Source organism: Bufo bufo, chromosome 4, assembly GCF_905171765.1.
Source record: "Bufo bufo chromosome 4, aBufBuf1.1, whole genome shotgun sequence".
NCBI classification, from domain to species: domain Eukaryota; kingdom Metazoa; phylum Chordata; class Amphibia; order Anura; family Bufonidae; genus Bufo; species Bufo bufo.
Genome location: NC_053392.1, coordinates 212,277,927 through 212,298,119, shown reverse-complemented (window position 1 = coordinate 212,298,119; position 20,193 = coordinate 212,277,927). Strand labels below are relative to the sequence as shown.

Sequence of the window (20,193 nt, the reverse complement as noted above, 5' to 3'; positions counted from 1 at the left end):
ACTGAGCACCATAAGCAGCAGGGATGGAATCTCAGCAATGGAATGGAGCGCCGGTGACTAGTTAAGTGGCTTTGTTTCTTTAGGCAGAGCAGATTCTAGGCTACATCTACAATTGTGGTGGGACAACCCCATTAACCTAATCTACTAATATATCTTTTAAAAGTACCCCCTAAAAACCAAAGCAAATACAGCGCACGGCTGCTCCTCCACACTCCAACTTGTCTCACCTGTACCGCCGACAAGATGAGGTCTTTACTATTGAATTAAAGGACATCTGTCAGCAGATTCGTACCTATGACACTGGCCTGTTACATGTGCACTTGGCAGCTGAAGGCATCTGTGTTGGTCCCATGTTCATATGTGCCTGCATTGCTGAGAAGAATAATGTTTTAATATATGCAAATGAGCCTCTAGGAGCAACAGGGGCGTTGCCGTTACACCTAGAGGCTCTGCCCTCTCTGCAATTGCCATGTCCGCTCAACTTTGACAGGGTCAGACAGGATTATGTTTTTCACGGCTTAGTCCTGTCAAAGTGGAGGATGCAGCAGTTGCTGTTACAACTAGAGGCTCTGCTCTCTGCAACTGCTGCATCCTCCACTTTGACAGGACTAAGCCGTGAAAAACATCATCATGTCTGACCCTGTCAAAGTTGAAAGGACATAGCAATTGCAGAGAGGGCAGAGCCTCTAGGTGTAACGGCAATGCCCCCGTTGCTCCTAACGGTTCATTTGTATATATTAAAACATTATTTTTCTCAGCAATGCGGACACATATGAACATGGGACCAACAGAGATGCCTTCAGCTGTCAAGTGCACATGTAACAGGTCAGACAGTGTCATAGGGTTAAATCTGCCCTTAAAGGATCTCCGCTCTATATAATGACTGTCCTCATTCGTAATACATCTGATACATTTCTGGAAACCAGGCTTGTCTGCAATTTTGCTTTTGATGCTCAATCCTCTTTCATTATTGACTGCTGATTATTGATGAGAGGCATATCTCCCCGCTATGTTGCTTTACTCTTACAGGTAATTTTTTTGATAAGAATATGCTTCATTTATTCACTTTAAAAAAATAAAAAATATGATAGGTTCCTCGTATTTCTGCACCTATAGTGCCATACCCATCCCTGTTTCCTTTAACCCCACCCATTAAGGACACAGGGCGTACCGGTACATCCTAACTTTAAATAGGCATTCCGGCGCCCCAGGGGTTAATCTGAACAGGATGCCGGCTGAAATCATTCAGCCGGCATCCTGTCACAACGCCAGGGGGGGTCATGTGACCCCCCCCCGTGTCAGCGATCGCAGCAAACCGCAGGTCAATTCAGACCTGCGGTTTGCTGCGCTTTTTGCAGTTTCTGATCCCCACGGTCCCTGACCGCGGGGATCAGAAACTTTAGAGTGCCTAAAATCAAGATTTTGCACCCCCCCTGCACGATTTGATGCCGGCGGGTGGTGCAGGAGGGGTGTCGCAGGCGGTGGGGGCGTTGCGGGAGGCGGTCCCCCGCCCGCCTCCCCTTGAAAATTCGTTGGCTTCTATCATCTGTGCAGATGTCAGCCGTTTAACCCTTTCCATACCGCGGTCCGTACGGACCGCTGTATGGAAAAAGTTAACTGTCAGGGTCAAGGGGCTCCCTCCCTCCCTCATCGGGGGGCTGCTGTGCCTTTACAGCCCCCCGATGGAGAGGGAGAGAGCCCCCCCGACAGCCCCCCGAAGCCCCTTCCTCACCCTTCCCCGTCTGCGAAGTTGTGGCAGACGGGGAAGGTTCCTATGGCAACAGGACCCCTGCTCAGGCGTCCTGCTGTCCATGGTGCTGAACAGATCTATGCTAAAAGCATAGATCTGTTCAGTGCAAGTAAAATACAGTACAGAACCCTATATAGGGTTCTGTACTGTATTATACAGACATCAGACCCACTGGATCTTCAAGAACCAAGTGGGTCTGGGTCAAAAAAAGTAAAAAAAAGTGAAAAAAGTTAAGATTTAAAAAAAACAAAAAAAAACATTTATCACTGAATAAAAATTAAAAAAATAAAGTACACTACACATATTAGGTATCGCCGCGTCCGTAACGACCTGATCTATAAAACGGTCATGTTACTTTCCCTGCCATAAAAATAAAAAAACTGGGAAAATTGAAATTTTGCCCACCTTACTTCCCAAAAAAGGTAATAAAAGTGATCAAAAAAGTCGCATGTATGCCAAAATAGTACCAATCAAACAGTCATCTCATCCCGCAAAAAATTAGACCCTACTCAAGATAATCGCCCAAAAACTGAAAAAACTATGGCTCTTAGACTATGGAGACACTAAAACATTTTTTTGGTTTTAAAAATGAAGTTATTGTATAAAACGTACATAAATAAAATAAAAATTGTATACATATTAGGTATCGCCGCGTCCGTGACAACCTGCTCTATAAAATTACCACATGATCTAACCTGTCAGATGAATGTTGTAAATAACAAAAAAAAAACACGTGCCAAAAAAGCTATTTCTTGTTACCATGCCGCACAAAAAGTGTAATAGAGCAACCAAAAATCATATGTACCCTAAACTAGTACCAACAATACTGCCACCCTATTCCGTACTTTCTAAAATGGGGTCACTTTTTTGGAGTTTCTACTCTAGGGGTGCATCAGGGGGGCTTCAAATGGGACATGGTGTCAAAAAAAAAAAACAGTCCAACAAAATCTGCCTTCCAAAAACCGTATGGCATTCCTTTCCTTCTGCGCCCTGCCGTGTGCCCGTACAGCATTTTACGATCACATATGGGGTGTTTCTGTAAACTACATAATCACGGCCATAAATAATGAGTTTTATTTGGCTGTTAACCCTTGCTTTGTAACTGGAAAAAAAATATTAAAATGGAAAATCTGCCAAAAAAGTGAAATTTTTAAATTGTATCTCTATTTTCCATTAAATCTTGTGCAACACCTAAAGGGTTAACAAAGTTTGTAAAATCAGTTTTGAATACCTTGAGGTGTGTAGTTTCTTAGATGGGGTCACTTTTATGGAGTTTATACTCAAGGGTTGCATCAGGGGGACTTCAAATGGGACATGGTGTCAAAAAAAACAGTCCAGCAAAATCTGCCTTCCAAAAACCATATGGCGCACCTTTCACTCTACACCCGGCTGTGTGTGCGCATTAATTACTGTGATGCCGTACAAGGAATGGGCATCGCAGTGCGCATGCGCCGGCCTGAATCGCCGAGATCCTGCGCCTGCGCAAACAAGAAGTAAGTAGATGGGAGGTCAGAGGGAAAGGGTAGGCGGGCAGAGGGAAAGAATGGGCAGGGGGAAGCGACGATAAGGCTAAGCTAGCTGGGCACCTGCGAGGGTAACGCCGCCCCTGGGCACTTGCGAGCTCTCATTTGCATATGCAACTAAGATGTTTTTTGCTGGTTTTAGAAGTCCAGGATTGCTCATAAAGGTAACGTTTTTATTAACTGTAAGGCTACTAGAAAGCTATGGGAAGGGTTAAAAAGGTGAAACTTTGATGACAGACTCCCTTTAAAGAGGACCTTTCACCGATTATTACACTATGAACTAAGTATCCAGATATGTAGAGCGGCGCCCGGGGATCTCACTGCACTTACTATTATCCCCGGGCGCCGCTCCGTTCTCCCGCTATGACCTCCGGTATCTCCGTTCACTAAGTTATGGTAGGCGGAGTGTAGTGCTGGCCAATCGCATTGCAGAGCTCATAGCCTGGGAGAAAATAACCTCCCAGGCTGTGAGCTCTGCGCTGCGATTGGCCAGCGCTAGAGCAGAACAAGGGCAGACTCCGCCTACCATAACTTAGGGACTGAAATCTCCGCCTACTATAACTTAGTGAGCGGAGATACCGGAGGGCATAGCGGGAGAACGGAGCGGCGCCCAGGGATAATAGTAAGTGCAGTGAGATCCCCGGGCGCCGCTCTCCATGTTTGTATACTTAGTTCATAGTGTAATAATCGGTGAAAGGTCCTCTTTAATGTGTCCCACATAATTTTTTTGAATAACTAATAAAAATAAAGATTAAAAAATTGGGATTTTTTTTTATTAAGCTGTTCTGAAACAATACAAAGACATTTGGCACTTGTCCTAAAATGTCATTGTATGGACATCATCCAGGGAACATCTAGAATGTAAAATACAATAAAGGCACATAGACACAGACTCGCATGGACTAAAAGATGGGATGAATATTTTAGTACCTTGTTTGGGTTGGACCCTGTGACACCGATAGGGTTAAGCAAATCTTCTAATCCATGAGGTACAGGCCACAAGTTCAAAGCCATTTTCCCAGAGACTAATGTATCTGTATAATCAAACAAGTTTATATTGCCCCATGCCAATGGGCAGTGTTCCTGCCAAAAGACAAAACGCCCACATTAGCACGTCAAATGACATATCCGTAAAAGTAAATGGTTTTTAACAAGATGGGGTACAGGCCCACAAATTTTGATTCACACAGGACTCTACAATGACTAGCGGAAAGTGGACATGGAGATTTCTGTACATGTTCCTAGACCTATGACTTTAGACCTGTAGTGACAGGAAGAAGGCCTGGGGACGGACATCCACATCTGTCAAAATCAGCAAGGGAAGCCACAGGTAAGTGAATATTTGAGGACTGAGACACGATTGCAAATTGCACCTACAACTGAAATAGAACTTAAAAATTATAAAAGACTAGAACGCTTACTTCTTTAGCTCCTTTCCGGCCTTTTACCGAGCAGATGGAAAGACAAATGCGAGCTGCTCTGGGCAAGTCTGGGATGTACATGTCATAGGGAAGCCATTCATTCCACCTGGAAACAGATGACGTATTTGCGTATTGAAAGCAATTTATGAAATGACAGAACTAGGAAAGTGTAGCTTATGAAACCTCATTTGTATAAAACATTTTACTATTTATGCATGTCTGCAACAAGAGCATTCAGAACGGTCACACTATCTACCTTCCCTAAACTTATATACAAGTCTCCATTGGACATATTTTACAGCTCCACACAGACCAAACTAGACAAGTGTTTATGTGCGGTTTTCGTATTTCTTCTACAGTATTTCATAGCAAGGGAAGTCACACAGTGCAGTTCAAAAGATCATATTTATGACATCTATATCTAGAAAGATAGCAACTTACACAAATACAAAAACAATATAGATGTAAATATCCAAAAGAGAATGATGAAATAAAATCACCTTGGATTTGAACAGGGAACCCGCATAGTGTTGACATTGTCACACAATGGCTCCACTCCATGATAAATACCAGTTCGAACATAGATCTAAAGCAAAAGTAAATGGGGTTTACACAAAACAAAAATTATATATATCCCTGCATTATAGATATAGATATATATATATATATATATAATATATATCTCCCTGCATAATTAATAACGTGTACCTTATCAATATCTCGGATGTTTACATTGACATATGTTGCACAGAGAATTTTTATTCTAAGAGTACTGTTGATCGCCCATAGAGATTTAGCAGAGGCTTCTCCATTCATGTAAGGCGTTGCTGTTGAAATCCTCCTCGAGTACGAGGGCATAGTAAAGGTATCAACTGGGATCTGGCTGTATAGGCTGTCCTTGGCCATCAACATTAAATTGGGCATCCGGCCAAGCATAATGCAGCTTCTTATATACTGAAATATAATAAAACCTCATTAAAAGTTATAATTGAATACATATAATGAACTATAAATGTAATAAAACTTGTGATAATTCTGCCAAGTTGTTAGACTAGACTGTGATTGGTGAACTGAAGCGCCAAGCTATGTGCACATCTACGTTGGAGCACCAGTTGCACATTCTGTAAAAGGTGGACAACATAGTACAGCATGCCGAGCTAATTTGTCTAGTGAAATGACTGAAACCATGACAGAACCCAAGTGAGATACGTCAGGCACTGTTAAGCTACTTTCACACTTGCGGCAGAGTAATCCGGCAGGCAGTAATCCGTCGCCGGAACTGCCTGCTGGATCAGGCAATCTGCATGCAACCGGACAGAATTTGTAGACTGATCCGGATCAGTCTCACGAATGCGTTGCAATTGTCAAATGGACAAACGGATCAGTTTATTTTTTTCACATTTTTAGATCCGGCATTGCAGTATTTTTAATACATTTCAATGTAAATTAATGCCGGATCCAGCATTCTGGCAACTGATCCGGAATTTTGGACGAAGATAATACCGCAGCATACTGCGATATTTCCTCCGTCCAAAACGCCGTTAAGGGACTGAACTGAAGACATCCTGAACGGATTGCTCTCCATTCAGAATGCATGGGGAAAAAACTGATCAGTTCTTTTCCGGTATTGAGCCCCTATGACAGGCCTCAGTGCTGGAAAAGAAAAACGCTAGTGTTAAAGTACCCTTAGCATCCAGTGTCATGGATCAGGTACTGACGTCATTTTTGTTGTTTGCGTCTATGCCAAAGCAGAACTACAGAAACAATAAAGACGTGAACAGAGTCTAAATGGCATGCAAAAATGATGGGAGCGCTATGGGTGATGTATATGAAATTATACATGAGAATAATGTTAATAGAGTTCTTCTCACCTTATACTGACTCAGTGGATACTTTTCCAGCAAGTATTCATCACATCCACAAACTTTTAATATATATTTCCCCTGGTACTCCAGAACACAAAGCTTCAGCTGCTCAGAGGACAGGAGCATACTCCGAGTCTTCTTTCTAATTGCTTCTGCTATTACATGTTCTGGTACACAATCGTGGTTGATCTTTAAAGAGTACTTCTGCTTCTCATTGTTGGGGGATACAATGACCCAAATAACCACAATTATTTGTCCTGTTGGAATAAAGTGGTCCATGCAGATTAGCAGAGACAAAGTTGGTCACCAGAAAATATTTGAGTATATCCTGCATATCGTACAAGCCATTTATTCACCAGTGTATCCTACTTATTGCATATATAAATAACTATAGCTCTAACGTGTCAGATGGTCATTAGCCAACCTGCTTGACCTAAATAAAAAGCATAAAAATGAAAATGATATAATAATCAAGATTTCTGTTCGGAAACTCACAACTCCTTGACTCCTCCTATTACTTCTCTGAGAGTTACAAGAATAGCCAAGTAAGTGTGCATGCTGGGTGTTGTAGTTTCACAGCAGCTGGAGTGCCGATATACACAATGATTCTGGTCACATTATTCACAAATGAACATGCAACTTTATCCCCCCCCTCCCCCAAACACGTCTCCTATTGATATGAATGGAATTTGACAGGTGTTAAAAATCACAATCCACCTTCAATCTAGAGTTGCATTGGGTATCGAAGTATTGTGACAACCCTACTTCAATCAGATGTTGCACAAACTTTATGGCGTTTCCATTGGACGACCAAAGTCGCTGTGTAGCTGCCCTAGCTTGATTCATTTTCTAATAAAATGTGTCAGCACTACTACATTAAACCGCTCTTGTTGCCCTACAAGTGACATACACCGTTTCAAAAACACACCTTTTGACCCTGTTGCTCATTTTCACAGCCCCTGAAAATAGGTTGGAAGTCTCCAGGGCTAACAGTACCCAGGCACTGCCATCTACAACGAGCTCCTTCACGCTGTATCTTCTTTCCACCTCATTTCAGCTCTGTACAAGCCCCTAGATGAACTCCAGCGCAGGCGCACAGCAGGTCTCGTCTCACACCTGCACAGTACTCAGTACCCCTCTAGCGTGATCGGGTTCATTGCACATGAAGAACAAGCCTGCACAGTGTGGGGTACTGACTGGAGGAGGAGTAGGGCTTGATGTAGAAGTGCCTGGGTGTCATTAACCCATAGGGCTCTTTTCCAACTAATTTGCATATGAACACAAACAGGGACTAAAAGGTATGCTTGTGAAAATGTGTATGTCACACCGCAAGCCGGAGAATGCGACAAATCAGGAGTGCGCCTGCACATAATGTTGTCACATCCTCTGGCAGCACAAAGGGAATCAAGACCCATGCGAATGAGGCAAGAGGGTCTTTTTGGCTTTCACTGGGCCAGTAAACTTTTTTACGTATGGTACAGCATTCATTACGTTGTTCTACGGAGAAGCATCAACTTCACTGTACATTGTTTTTTATTTTTTAACATGCACTGGAATACATCAAAGGTAGATATACCAGCTGAGTGTACTATTACAGTCTGGGTAGGTATTCGTTATTGTAGAATATTTGACTTACCTTTGTCTAATTTGCTTTCTATGTGCTTGGGAAGCTCGGAGGAGGATTCTACATTGGGAGGGTAAACATAAAGTGCTCTACTAATGGGGCCATTTGCATCACGAAGTTCAACTGAATCTTTACAAACATTGAGAATATTCTTCCTGAAATCTTGAACCTCTGGGTCTTTTACCATGTCAAATTCACAAACGGGCATTCCTATTGCAAAACCTTTTTAAAACAGGGAAAAGAGGTTACATAAAACAGCACAATAATCAGTTCACCCACTTAAATAAGCTTGTACATAAAAACACACTACCCCACTTCATAAATAATAATAATAGAAAATATATATATTCACTCAAAAACAAAAAACACAAGCCTACAGCAAATCCTGAAGAAGTCAGAGAGTGAGCCATGTGGAACAGTCTGTGTGTGATGGTGGGGGTAGTCTTGGTGAGACTAAGTGGAGGATCTGGTAAAGTTTGAAGTCAAAGAACCAAGGGCACTCAACACTAAGGGGGTCATTTCTGAAGCACAGTACGCCACTTTTTGGCGTACTTTTCTTGCAGATTCGGTCTCAAAGGGGATTTGCAGCTGAATCTGGGTCTTTTCCCCGCTCACACCACTTTGAGGTGGTGGAGAACGGGGGCGATCCAGTTGGTCTGTCTCATTTATCATTTTCTATGCCTGAATTTAGGAAGGGAACTGGCCGAGATTTAAGCTAGTCGCACGGCCAGCGCCATCAATCGCCAGTGGACATGAACTAAGACTGGCATCAGTCTAAATGACCATCTCCAAGGCACTTGTGAATGGTGCTAGTGGGAACAACACTTGGACTTCTATGTCGCATGGTCAGCAGTTTATAAAGGGCATACCACAAATATTTTTCTTTACACAAATCTGGTATTTCCCCAATTTAAAAACTTATCCAAGGAGGTGAGAAAATTTTTTGGCTATGAAATTATGCACGAATATATAAAAAGCCATAATAAACTACAGCTGCAGTATCCTTGCACAGGGTATATACTAAAATAAGAGAATACAAGACTCCCAAGCACGTCCCTCCCTTTCTGGTCAATAAATGGATGTTTGCTTTTACTTGGCTTCCCACAGTGGTTTGGATGAAGCTCTCAGATGCAAAATATTAGAAAAACAGGAAATTGCTCCAACACAACAAAGTCGATCCCTCGAATAAGAAAGGAACTACAGAACGTGCATTCAGGACAGTTTAGAAACATTTTAAAGGAAACAGATACAAACTAAGGCTTCCCATTACTGGTTAATTTTCCCTATTAAGCTGACGATCAAACATGATAAGACCCAACATAACAGATGATGTACCTGTACTGTAAAACACAAAGGGGATCATTTATTAAGACCAGCGTTTTAGACGCCAGTGTTAATAAAGACCCTGTGCTGGATCGCTTAAGTTATGAAGATAACTTGGTGCACTTTTAATTCATAGAAACCAGAGGGAAAAATAAAAAAACTATTTTTAATCGAAACTCTAAATTAATTTTGCATAGTTCAGAAATGCAGTTCTGTTGCAAAAGTTAAAATAAAATAAATAAAAATGTCCTGAAAGCCATGCACGTTTCACACTATGTTAAAGGGATTTTATAAAATCTCATAATACAGCGTATCATGTATGAAGCTGATAAGCCTTACTGAGGAAGGTACAAGCAGCCAGCAGTCACCGCTGCACCCAATGAAGGAAGCATACACAGCAGTCGCTGCTTCCTTCTTGTCCATAGGTTGTGCCAGATATTATAGCTCCTCTAGTGAATGTCACTGAGCTACAATAACATACAAACTGGGGACACATATGGTGCCATTTTTGGAGTTAGGCCCATCATAGGAGTTGTAATAAAGAGAAGGGTGTGTGTAATCCTATTTTTGAGCATAAACCGCAACAAAAGGGGAACTTCAAGGGGTCTGCTGTGATCTGGCCTCTCATTGCACTACTAACAGTATATACAGTACAGACCAAAAGTTTGGACACACCTTCTCATTCAAAGAGTTTTCTTTATTTTCATGACTATGAAAATTGTAGATTCACACTGAAGGCATCAAAACTATGAATTAACACATGTGGAATTATATACATAACAAGTGTGAAACAACTGAAAATATGTCATATTCTAGGTTCTTCAAAGTAGCCACCTTTTGCTTTGATTACTGCTTTGCACACTCTTGGCATTCTCTTGATGAGCTTCCAGAGGTAGTCCCCTGAAATGGTTTTCACTTTACAGGTGTGCCCTGTCAGGTTTAATAAGTGGGATTTCTTGCCTTATAAATGGGGTTGGGACCATCAGTGGTGTTGAGGAGAAGTCAGGTGGATACACAGCTGATAGTCCTACTGAATAGACTGTTAGAATTTGTATTATGGCAAGAAAAAAAGCAGCTAAGTAAAGAAAAACGAGTGGCCATCATTACTTTAAGAAATGAAGGTCAGTCAGTCAGCCAAAAAAATTGGGAAAACTTTGAAAGTAAGGGCTATTTGACCATGAAGGAGAGTGATGGGGTGCTGCGCCAGATGACCTGGCCTCCACAGTCACCGGACCTGAACCCAATCGAGATGGTTTGGGGTGAGCTGGACCGCAGAGTGAAGGCAAAAGGGCCAACAAGTGCTAAGCATCTCTGGGAACTCCTTCAAGACTGTTGGAAGACCATTTCAGGGGACTACCTCTTGAAGCTCATCAAGGGAATGCCAAGAGTGTGCAAAGCAGTAATCAAAGCAAAAGGTGGCTACTTTGAAGAACCTAGAATATGACATATTTTCAGTTGTTTCACACTTGTTTGTTATGTATATAATTCCACATGTGTTAATTCAAAGTTTTGATGCCTTCATAGTCATGAAAATAAAAGAAAACTCTTTGAATGAGAAGGTGTGTCCAAACTTTTGGTCTGTACTGTACATCTGCATATCTATTAACAAAGTCGCTGGAAGCATTGAATGGAGCTCACCAATTTCTCGATTTAGGATTTTCTCCTCCCTGTTACCCACAGGCTCAATTACTTTGAGGAAAGGTTGGAACAGTCTAAGGTCACACAGGCGTCGGGTCTCATCGAAGAATTCTTCTCTTTCTGCCTCTTGCGTAACACTAACAAACATGTAGGAGGACTCATCTTGGAGTAAGTGGTGAAGAGGGTACTTCCGGGCCTCTTTAAACAACTCATGCTTAATGTTCACCAGAGTAGCCTCGCGAAGGCATTCTAACGTCACCATCATTCCATTTGGTAACAAACATTCCACCAGTATCCTGGGGGGCATTAAGTGGATCCCCCATAATTCACCAGAAGAAGGTCTTGGTGGCATGATTGCCAAGCTAGACTGGTTACCTCTCTAAGAGAAGAGTATCAGCGCAGTATATCTCCTGCATATGGAACCTGGAAAGAAGAACACATGTTGAATTACCAGCACACGAAATGAAGGAAAAAACCCTAAAGCAATAAGCAGCACAAATTTACTGCTATAGCTCACAATGTTCTAGGTGACGCTGCCAGATCACAGTGAACTAAAGGTACATAGACTGTAAGGGAAAATATCATAAAAATAACTACTCTACATCCTATACAAGTGGATCAAGATTCTGAACAGTATGCTGTCCAAGATTCATTAGAAAGCAAATCTATTATAGCGGTATACAGCTGCTCACCCAATGCAAGCAGCACAAGCGCCACGGCCTCTTCAAACAGCCGATTGGTGGAGGTGCCAGGAGTCAGTCCCCCGCCAATCTGAAATTGATGACCTATTCTGACAATTGGTCATCAATATCTTGACACTGAACCCCTTTAAATAAAAGGCAAAATAAAAAATAAAGCCAAGCTAAGGGCTCTTTCACACTTGCGTTCTTGTCTTCCGGCATAGAGTTCCGTCGTCGGGGCTCTATGCCGGAAGAATCCTGATCAGGATTATCCTAATGCATTCTGAATGGAGAGAAATCCGTTCAGGATGCATCAGGATGTCTTCAGTTCCGGAACGGAACGTTTTTTGGCCGGAGAAAATACCGCAGCATGCTGCGCTTTTTGCTCCGGCCAAAAATCCGGAACACTTGCCGCAAGGCCGGATCCGGAATTAATGCCCATTGAAAGGCATTGATCCGGATCCGGCCTTAAGCTAAACGTCGTTTCGGCGCATTGCCGGAGCCGACATTTAGCTTTTTCAGAGTGGTTACCATGGCTGCCGGGACGCTAAAGTCCTGGCAGCCATGGTAAAGTGTAGCGGGGAGCGGGGGAGCAGTGTACTTACCGTCCGTGCGGCTCCCCGGGCGCTCCAGAGTGACGTCAGGGCGCCCCAAGCTCATGGATCATGTGATCACATGGATCACGTCATCCATGCGCATGGGGCGCTCTGACGTCATTCTGGAGCGCCCCGGGAGCCGCACGGACTGTAAGTATACCGCTCCCCGCTCCTACTATGGCAACCAGGACTTTAATAGCGTCCTGGGTGCCATAGTAACACTGAACGCATTTGGAAGACAGTTCCGTCTTCAAATGCTTTCAGTACACTTGCGTTTTTCCGGATCCGGCGTGTAATTCCGGCAAGTGGAGTACACGCCGGATCCGGACAACGCAAGTGTGAAAGAGGCCTAAAATGTCCTAAACTGCTACAAAGCAGTATAAAAATTACATACAAACAGACAATATAGAATGACTTATTCTACACACATTGCATCGATTCAGATTTTGCACTGACGAGAAGAAAAGCAAAGTAGTGTAAAAGAAATGAACTTTAGAAATTTGTTTATCCCATGATAACTGTCTCCCAAGCAAAATGTCTAGGCTAAAGGAGTTCTTCGACTTCGTTACAACATTTTATTAACTGCCTACAGTACCCCAAGCGCTGCATTATTTCCACTATACACCGGTATTTCACATCTGCGCTTTTCTCCCCATTGCTGCATCCTGGCAGGATCTTTCCATGCAGAACTTCCTGTTGGGTTTGCCAATCAAACCCAGCATGCTTTCACAGGGCCTGCTCCTCCTAGCATGGAGGGGGAGGTGTACGGAGTGTGACTACTACGGAGAGACCATGCAGTAGGCACAGAAAGCCGACATGAAAAACAGGTGTATGGGGCAATAATACGCAGAGTTTGTGCTACTAGAAAACCCCTTCAAGACTCTGTTCACACTGCATTTGGTGGGCAAGTAGGGTACATATGCTGGGAAATGCCAAGCATAACCATAACCAATAATACAGCACATGTACAGTATACCTGAAGAAAAGTATTTTGGCATATGTGTAGAGTAACTCCATCCCTAAGGCCCCTTTCACACGGGCGAGTTTTCCGCGCGGGTGCAATGGGTGAGGTGAACGCATTGCACCCGCACGGAATCCGGACCCATTCACTTCAATGGGGCTGTGCAGATGAGCGGTGATTTTCACGCATCACCTGTGCAGTGCTTGAAAATCGCAGCATATTCTATATTCTGCGTTTTTCACGCAACGCAGGCCCCATAGAAATGAATAGGGCTGTGTGAAAATCGCAAGCAAGTGCAGATGCGGTGCGATTTTAAGGCATGGTTGCTAGGAGATGGTAGGGATGAAAGCAACCCCGGACCCCAATAAAGTAAATTCACTGTATTATTTTCCCTTATAACATGGTTATAAAGGAAAATAATAGCATTCTTAATACATGTTTACAAAAATGTGGCTTGAGGGGTTAAAAAATAAAAAAATAAACTCATCTCATCCTCTTGTTCGCGCAGCTGGCATAGTCTTCTTTCAGGACCTGCAAAAGGACCTTTGACGTAATCGCGCTCACCACGTGGTGATCGTGGTGAAGTCAGCGCAGCTCCTGCTGAATGAAGATAGAAGGATAGTCAAAGGTCCTTTTGCAGGTCCTGAAAGGTCCTGATAAAAACTGAACAACGCAACTCAATCGCAGTCAAAACTGATGCACTCGTGCGGGTTTCCTGCAATGCACATGCGACGCATCCGGAGCAAATCCGGGACACCCGTGTGAAAGAGGCCTTAGGGTGGTTTTAGACATTGTGGCATTTTCCCAAAATCACTCTTTTTGCAGCAATTTTCCCTTGTATAAGGCAATAGCAAAATATTAAACACACTACAAATATGTTTTTCTTGTGTTTTTTCTTCATCATTGGTCCAGTGTTTGGGGGTCCATAGACTTTTCAAGACACTACAGACTTTACATATGGTGTTTTGTTTCAGGGGCTTTATTTGAGAAAAAAAAAGCCTGATAAAAACATGACAAATGTCTGTATAGAAAAAAAATCCACCTCTCAAAAAAAGCTTCTAAAAACTCATGAAAAGCATGACTGAAATGTATTCAGAAGAAAGGGATGCAAATGAGCTCCTAACAAGCTCTGCCTCCAATACCACCAGATGTTAGGCAGCTATCCTGTAAGTCAATGTTCCACCCTATAGCTAGGACTTCGAAGAATCCCAGAGGATCATGTATGGCCTATAAGTCTCCTCACGCCGATTAAGGCGCTCTCCCCCCAAGGAGAGATAGTACCCCCCAAATCCTGACTTAAGCCTCTCACCCAATTAAGCCAGTACTCTCTGCTCTGCACTGATGAGGTGCTGGCTTATTTATTACCCGAGTCATGTCCTAAGGCCTAGCTAAGGGTCAAACATTGAATTATAGGATAGCTGCCTGACATCTGGTGACATTAGAGCCAGAGCTTGTTAAGAGTTCATTTGCATCTCTTCTTCGCAGAATTCCAGAGAGGCATGTATGGCCTATAAGTCTCCTCACGCCGATTAAGGCGCTCTCCCCAAATTCCGAATTTCAGGAAGTTGAGATGAGCAGCTGTCTAGTGAGGTCAGGCTGTCGCTTTGCTGTTTTCACATCATCCATTGAGTTGTATGGAGCAGCAGGGAGCATGCTCCCCCATTATTTCACCCAATTCCTTTATAACCACAAACAAGTTAGTGATGAGGACGAGGAACAGTCATATTTCAGATTCAACATTTAGCAACTAGTCTGTGGTAGAGCAGACATCTACTGCAGTGAACAGGTTTATCCTTTTTGCAAATCCCCTGCATTCCCTGGTCAGCGTTATCTCAGCAATGCTTTCAACTAAATAAGTTTTTCTTTAATGCCGCTGGCATAGCCCGATAGGAGATCACTTCTGCTGTGGACCAGCCCAGAACTATTTCTCCTCCTGGCGCATTGCAAATTCCTGAATTGGTGGAAGGTCCTGCTCATAGCCGGGACCAGAAACCTGGTAAAGGATGTGATATCAGCAAAAGCTTAAATTTCAGGGAGGGACCATCAAGTGACTGGGCTCCTGGGAGGTCGATCCACAGAACTTTGGAATGGTAAGTATAATCCGAGCTGTCTCCTACAGGCGTGTAATGTACAATTAAAGGGGTTATCCGAGACTAACAAATGCCTCCGCATATCCCGGGCCCCTCAAACTGAATCTATTTGCCTGGCTCCCCGCGCCACTCCTGGTCCCTGCACCGCCGCAGCTGCTTCTCCCCATGTGCGGATGAAAACATCCAGTGTCGAGGGAGGGGGGTACCAGCTAATAGCAGGTGGTGATGGGGACAAGCCTCCCTAGCATCGCAGGTGAGGCTAGGGAGAGTCATCCCCGTCACTGCCTGCCATTGACTGCACCTCACCCCCCCCCCCCCTCACCCCCGACACCGGATGTTTTCATCTGCGCACAGAGACCAGGAGCGGCACAAGTAGAATCAGTGATAGGGGCCCAACATATGGGGGGAATTTGTTAGTCTCAGATAACCCCTTTAAGGAGAGCTTGCAGGACCTGCTGGGTCCATGAAAACCCCTTTGAGTACAAAATATTGTCGTCCTGTAGCAGTAATCTCAGAGATAAAAGCGCTCAAGAGGAGAGCAGAGTATTAGGTTTATTATTCTAATACACAAGGAAGGGTTTTTATAGATCTATGGATAGACAGACAGACAGATATGCTCACAGAGGAATAGTGCTGGGAGCCCCACTAATCAAGAAAACGGGGGATCTGTACATTGTGGAGCCCCCTGAAATGGACGGAGTCCCTGGTCGGAAATGCGCACGGCCGTTCCATTCATTTCTATAGGAGCAGCGATGAGCTAGTGATGGCCTATCCCCTTTCAAGCACCAAACTACAGTAGGCTGTGTTCTTAAAGAGGCTCTGTCACCTGTTTCAAGTATACCATGCTAGATATATAGTGAGGTGGGGCTCCAAACGCTGATCACAAAGTCACAAACATACCTTTATTTCTCTTAGGGTCCATTCACATGTCCGCAAAATGGGTCCGCATCCATTCCGCAATTTTGCTGAACAGGTGCGGACCCATTCATTTTCAATGGGGCCGGAATGTGCTGTCCGCATCTGCATTTGCAAAAAACACATATGGACGTGTGAATGGACCAGTGAGTCTAGAGCTGTCAAATGAGTGGGGGCGTTTTTATTACATACAGGGCGGCACTAACAGGCAGGAGGGCATTGAAAATGCGGTGCTCAGAAGCAAGACGCTCGCCTCAGAGTGCGCCGTTTGCTCATTAGCATATTTTTAAAGTGGATTTTACAGTGTGATCGGACCTGAAATAAGGGAAATAAAGGTATGTTTCTGATCAGCGTTTGGAGCCCCACCTCACTATATATCTAGCATGGTATACTTGAAACAGGTGACAGAGCCTCTTTAAAGGGAACCCGTCACTGGGATTTTGTGTATAGAGCTGAGGACATGGGTTGCTAGATGGCCACTAGCACATCTACAATACCCAGTCCACATAGCTCTGTGTGCTTTTATTGTGTAAAAAAAACTGATTTGATACATATGCAAATTAACCAGAGATGAGTTCAGCCCCTGACTCATCTCACGTACAGGACACATCTCGGGTTAATTTGCATATGTATCAAATCTGTTTTTTTTACACAATAAAGGCACACAGAGCTATTGGGACTGGGTATTGCGGATGTTCTAGCGGCCATCTAGCAACCCATGTCCTCAGCTCTATACACAAAATCCCGGTGACAGGTTCCCTTTAAGGGGTTAAGGATACAATGTTTAACTCCAGAAACCTGTTTGACTCAGTAAATACTTAGATTTTCCACAGTCTCTGGAAAATATCAGACATTATGTAGAGAACAGAAATCTGAAGCTCATCCTGTACTGGACAGAATAGCGTAGTCTAAGCAGGTCAGACTATTGCTTTGCTTACCCCAGAGTAAAACGACACACCTTAGGCCCCACTCTCTTTGCAAGCAAGTCAGAAAAAAAACCTGGAGAAGTACTAATGTCACCAAATTATGATAGTTTTTATATTATAGAAAGTGAGTAGTGAATGGGACGCACCTTAGGGAAAAATACTGAAGGTGAAGGTATCATAAGACAGGCATGCTCAACCTGCGGCCCTCTAGCTGTTGCAAAACTACAACTCCCAGCATGCCCAAACAGCGTACAGCAGGGCATTGTGGGAGTTGTAGTTTTACAACAGCTGGAGGGCCGCAGCTTGAGCATGCCTGATGAGAGCAAAAAAAGAATCCAGCACTTTCCCAATTTTGACGCAAAGGTGACAAACTTGTTCTTATTTTTAGAGACCGTGCACACGAGATATTCCTTAACCACCTAAATGGTTTGCCCCAGTCCAGCTCGGGCAGTGGGAAAAGTAGCTAACTGGAGGGGGAGGGCTGCTTCAGATGCTGCTTTCTCCTGAATTGTAGCAGCTAGAAACATTCCAGGCTTTCATACAAGACCAAAATGACAGTCCAAGTAAGGGCTCTTTCACACCTGCGTTATTGTCTTCCGGCATAGAGTTCCGTCGTCGGGGCTCTATGCCGGAAGAATCCTGATCAGGATTATCCTAATGCATTCTGAATGGAGAGTAATCCGTTCAGGATGCATCAGGATGTCTTCAGTTCCGGTACGGAACGTTTGTTGGCCGGAGAAAATACCGCAGCATGCTGCGCTTTTTGCTCCGGCCAAAAATCCGGAACACTTGCCGCAAGGCCGGATCCGGAATTAATGCCCATTGAAAGGCATTGATCCGGATCCGGCCTTAAGCTAAACGTCGTTTCGGCGCATTGCCGGAGCCGACATTTAGCTTTTTCAGAGTGGTTACCATGGCTGCCGGGACGCTAAAGTCCTGACAGCCATGGTAAGTGTAGCGGGGAGCGGGGGAGCAGTGTACTTACCGTCCGTGCGGCTCCCGGGGCGCTCCAGAGTGACGTCAGGGCGCCCCAAGCGCATGGATCATGTGATCACATGGATCACGTCATCCATGCGCATGGGGCGCTCTGACGTCATTCTGGAGCGCCCGGGGAGCCGCACGGACTGTAAGTATACCGCTCCCCCGCTCCCCGCTCCTACTATGGCAACCAGGACTTTAATAGCGTCCTGGGTGCCATAGTAACACTGAAAGCATTTGGAAGACGGTTCCGTCTTCAAATGCTTTCAGTACACTTGCGTTTTTCCGGATCCGGCAGGCACCTCCGGCAACGGAAGTGCATGCCGGATCCCAACAACGCAAGTGTGAAAGAGGCCTAACAGAGCAGATATCATCGTTAGAAATTGAGTCGGGAATAATCGCGGGTAAAACCTGTTTTTACTTTCAGCTGCATTCACCGCATCCCGATATCTATCAGTGATATCTTCCCCTGTCCTGAACATATTGCTGTCATTCTGGTATTGTCTGAAAGCTTGGAATGTTTCTAGCTGCTACCATTCAGGAGATAGCAGCATCTAAAGCAGCCCCCCTCCAGCTACTTTTCCCACTGCTGGAGCTGGACTGGGGCAAACCAGTTAGGCCTCTTTCACACGAGCGTAACGGATTAGCTCCGGAGGTGTGGAGGGAAGCGTTTTTCACTGAAGCCCCATTCACTTCTATGGGGCCAGGGCTGCGTGAAAAACGCAGAATATAGAACATGCTGCGTTTTTCACGCAACGCAGAACTGATGGGTGGGAAAAAACGCTCATGTAAACAGACCCATTGAAATGAATGGGTCAGGATTCACTGCGTGTGCTATACGTTCACGTCACGCACTGCACCCGCGCTGAAAACTCGCTTGGGTGAAAGGGGCCTTAGAGGGTTAAAGGGGTTCTCTCACTTCAGCAAGTGGCATTTATCATGTAGAAAAAGTCATCACAAGGCACTTACTAATGTATTATGATTGTCCATATTGCCTCCTTTGCTGGCCGGATGCATTTTTCCATCACTGCTTGTTTCCATGGTTACAGACCACCCTGCAATCCAGCAGTGGTGGCCGTTCTTGAAGACTATAAGAAAACGTGCAGGCTTCTCTGGTGGCCGGGACCGTCACAGTGCACATGGTCCAGCACTTTTTCCTATCAAGTGTGAGCACGGCCACTAATGATGGATTGCAGGATGGTCATAACTATGGAAACGGGCAGTGTATAATGTGATGGAAAAATGACTTCAGCCAGCAAAGGAAGCAATATGGACAATTGCAATACATTAGTAAGTGCCTTGTATTAACTTTCTCTACATAATGAATGCCATTTGCTGAAGTGAGACAAGGAGAACTGACATAATATATATAAGATGGGGTCTTGGTACTGACGCTTCAGTCTACCGATCTATTAGGCAGACTCATTAGTAGATCTGGGCCACTGTTTTCGGGTATTTACCATATACCACCCACACAAAGCTTAGCAGAGGACATATAATGGAGTGATACTGTGCTTTACACAAAGTATTGAGAGATCTTCCTGTGGTACATCCTTGAATATATTGGGTGAAGCAAGGGTTTGCCATCCCAGCAGACTCACATGATCCTCTGGGAACACTGACTAAACAACAAGCCGCGTTACACTGGAAGCGATGCCCTATGAGGAGCGAGCGATTACTAGACGCTAAGTAGGCAGTTGCTTACCTCAGGCTATGTAATATGTAAAGAACAGGGACCTATAAACTGAAGCGTGAGCAAAGAAAACTATTTCTACACTTTTCAGAAACAATGGAGAGAATTTATCAAGCTCCACGTGCCAGAAAAGGGTGATAAAGTCATAGGGGGACATTTATTAAGACCAGTCTTAATCTCCCTCTACGTGAGCCTGGGTCTTGCTGGCGT

The 20,193-nt window shown here is 44.2% G+C and overlaps 1 protein-coding gene across 1 annotated transcript in view; it reads right to left on the bottom strand.

Annotated features, from left to right (window-relative positions):
* PIK3CA (phosphatidylinositol-4,5-bisphosphate 3-kinase catalytic subunit alpha) overlaps positions 1-20,193 on the bottom strand; it is a 60,880-nt gene that overhangs the window by 35,227 nt on the left and 5,460 nt on the right. The window contains exons 2-8 of the mRNA XM_040428258.1: positions 11,145-11,567; positions 8,196-8,405; positions 6,566-6,816; positions 5,403-5,648; positions 5,195-5,280; positions 4,695-4,800; positions 4,204-4,356 (exon numbers count right to left, since the gene is read on the bottom strand). Coding sequence (XP_040284192.1) covers positions 4,204-4,356; positions 4,695-4,800; positions 5,195-5,280; positions 5,403-5,648; positions 6,566-6,816; positions 8,196-8,405; positions 11,145-11,496 — 1,404 coding nt within the window. The 5' untranslated portion in view covers positions 11,497-11,567. The remainder of the gene's footprint in view (positions 1-4,203; positions 4,357-4,694; positions 4,801-5,194; positions 5,281-5,402; positions 5,649-6,565; positions 6,817-8,195; positions 8,406-11,144; positions 11,568-20,193) is intronic.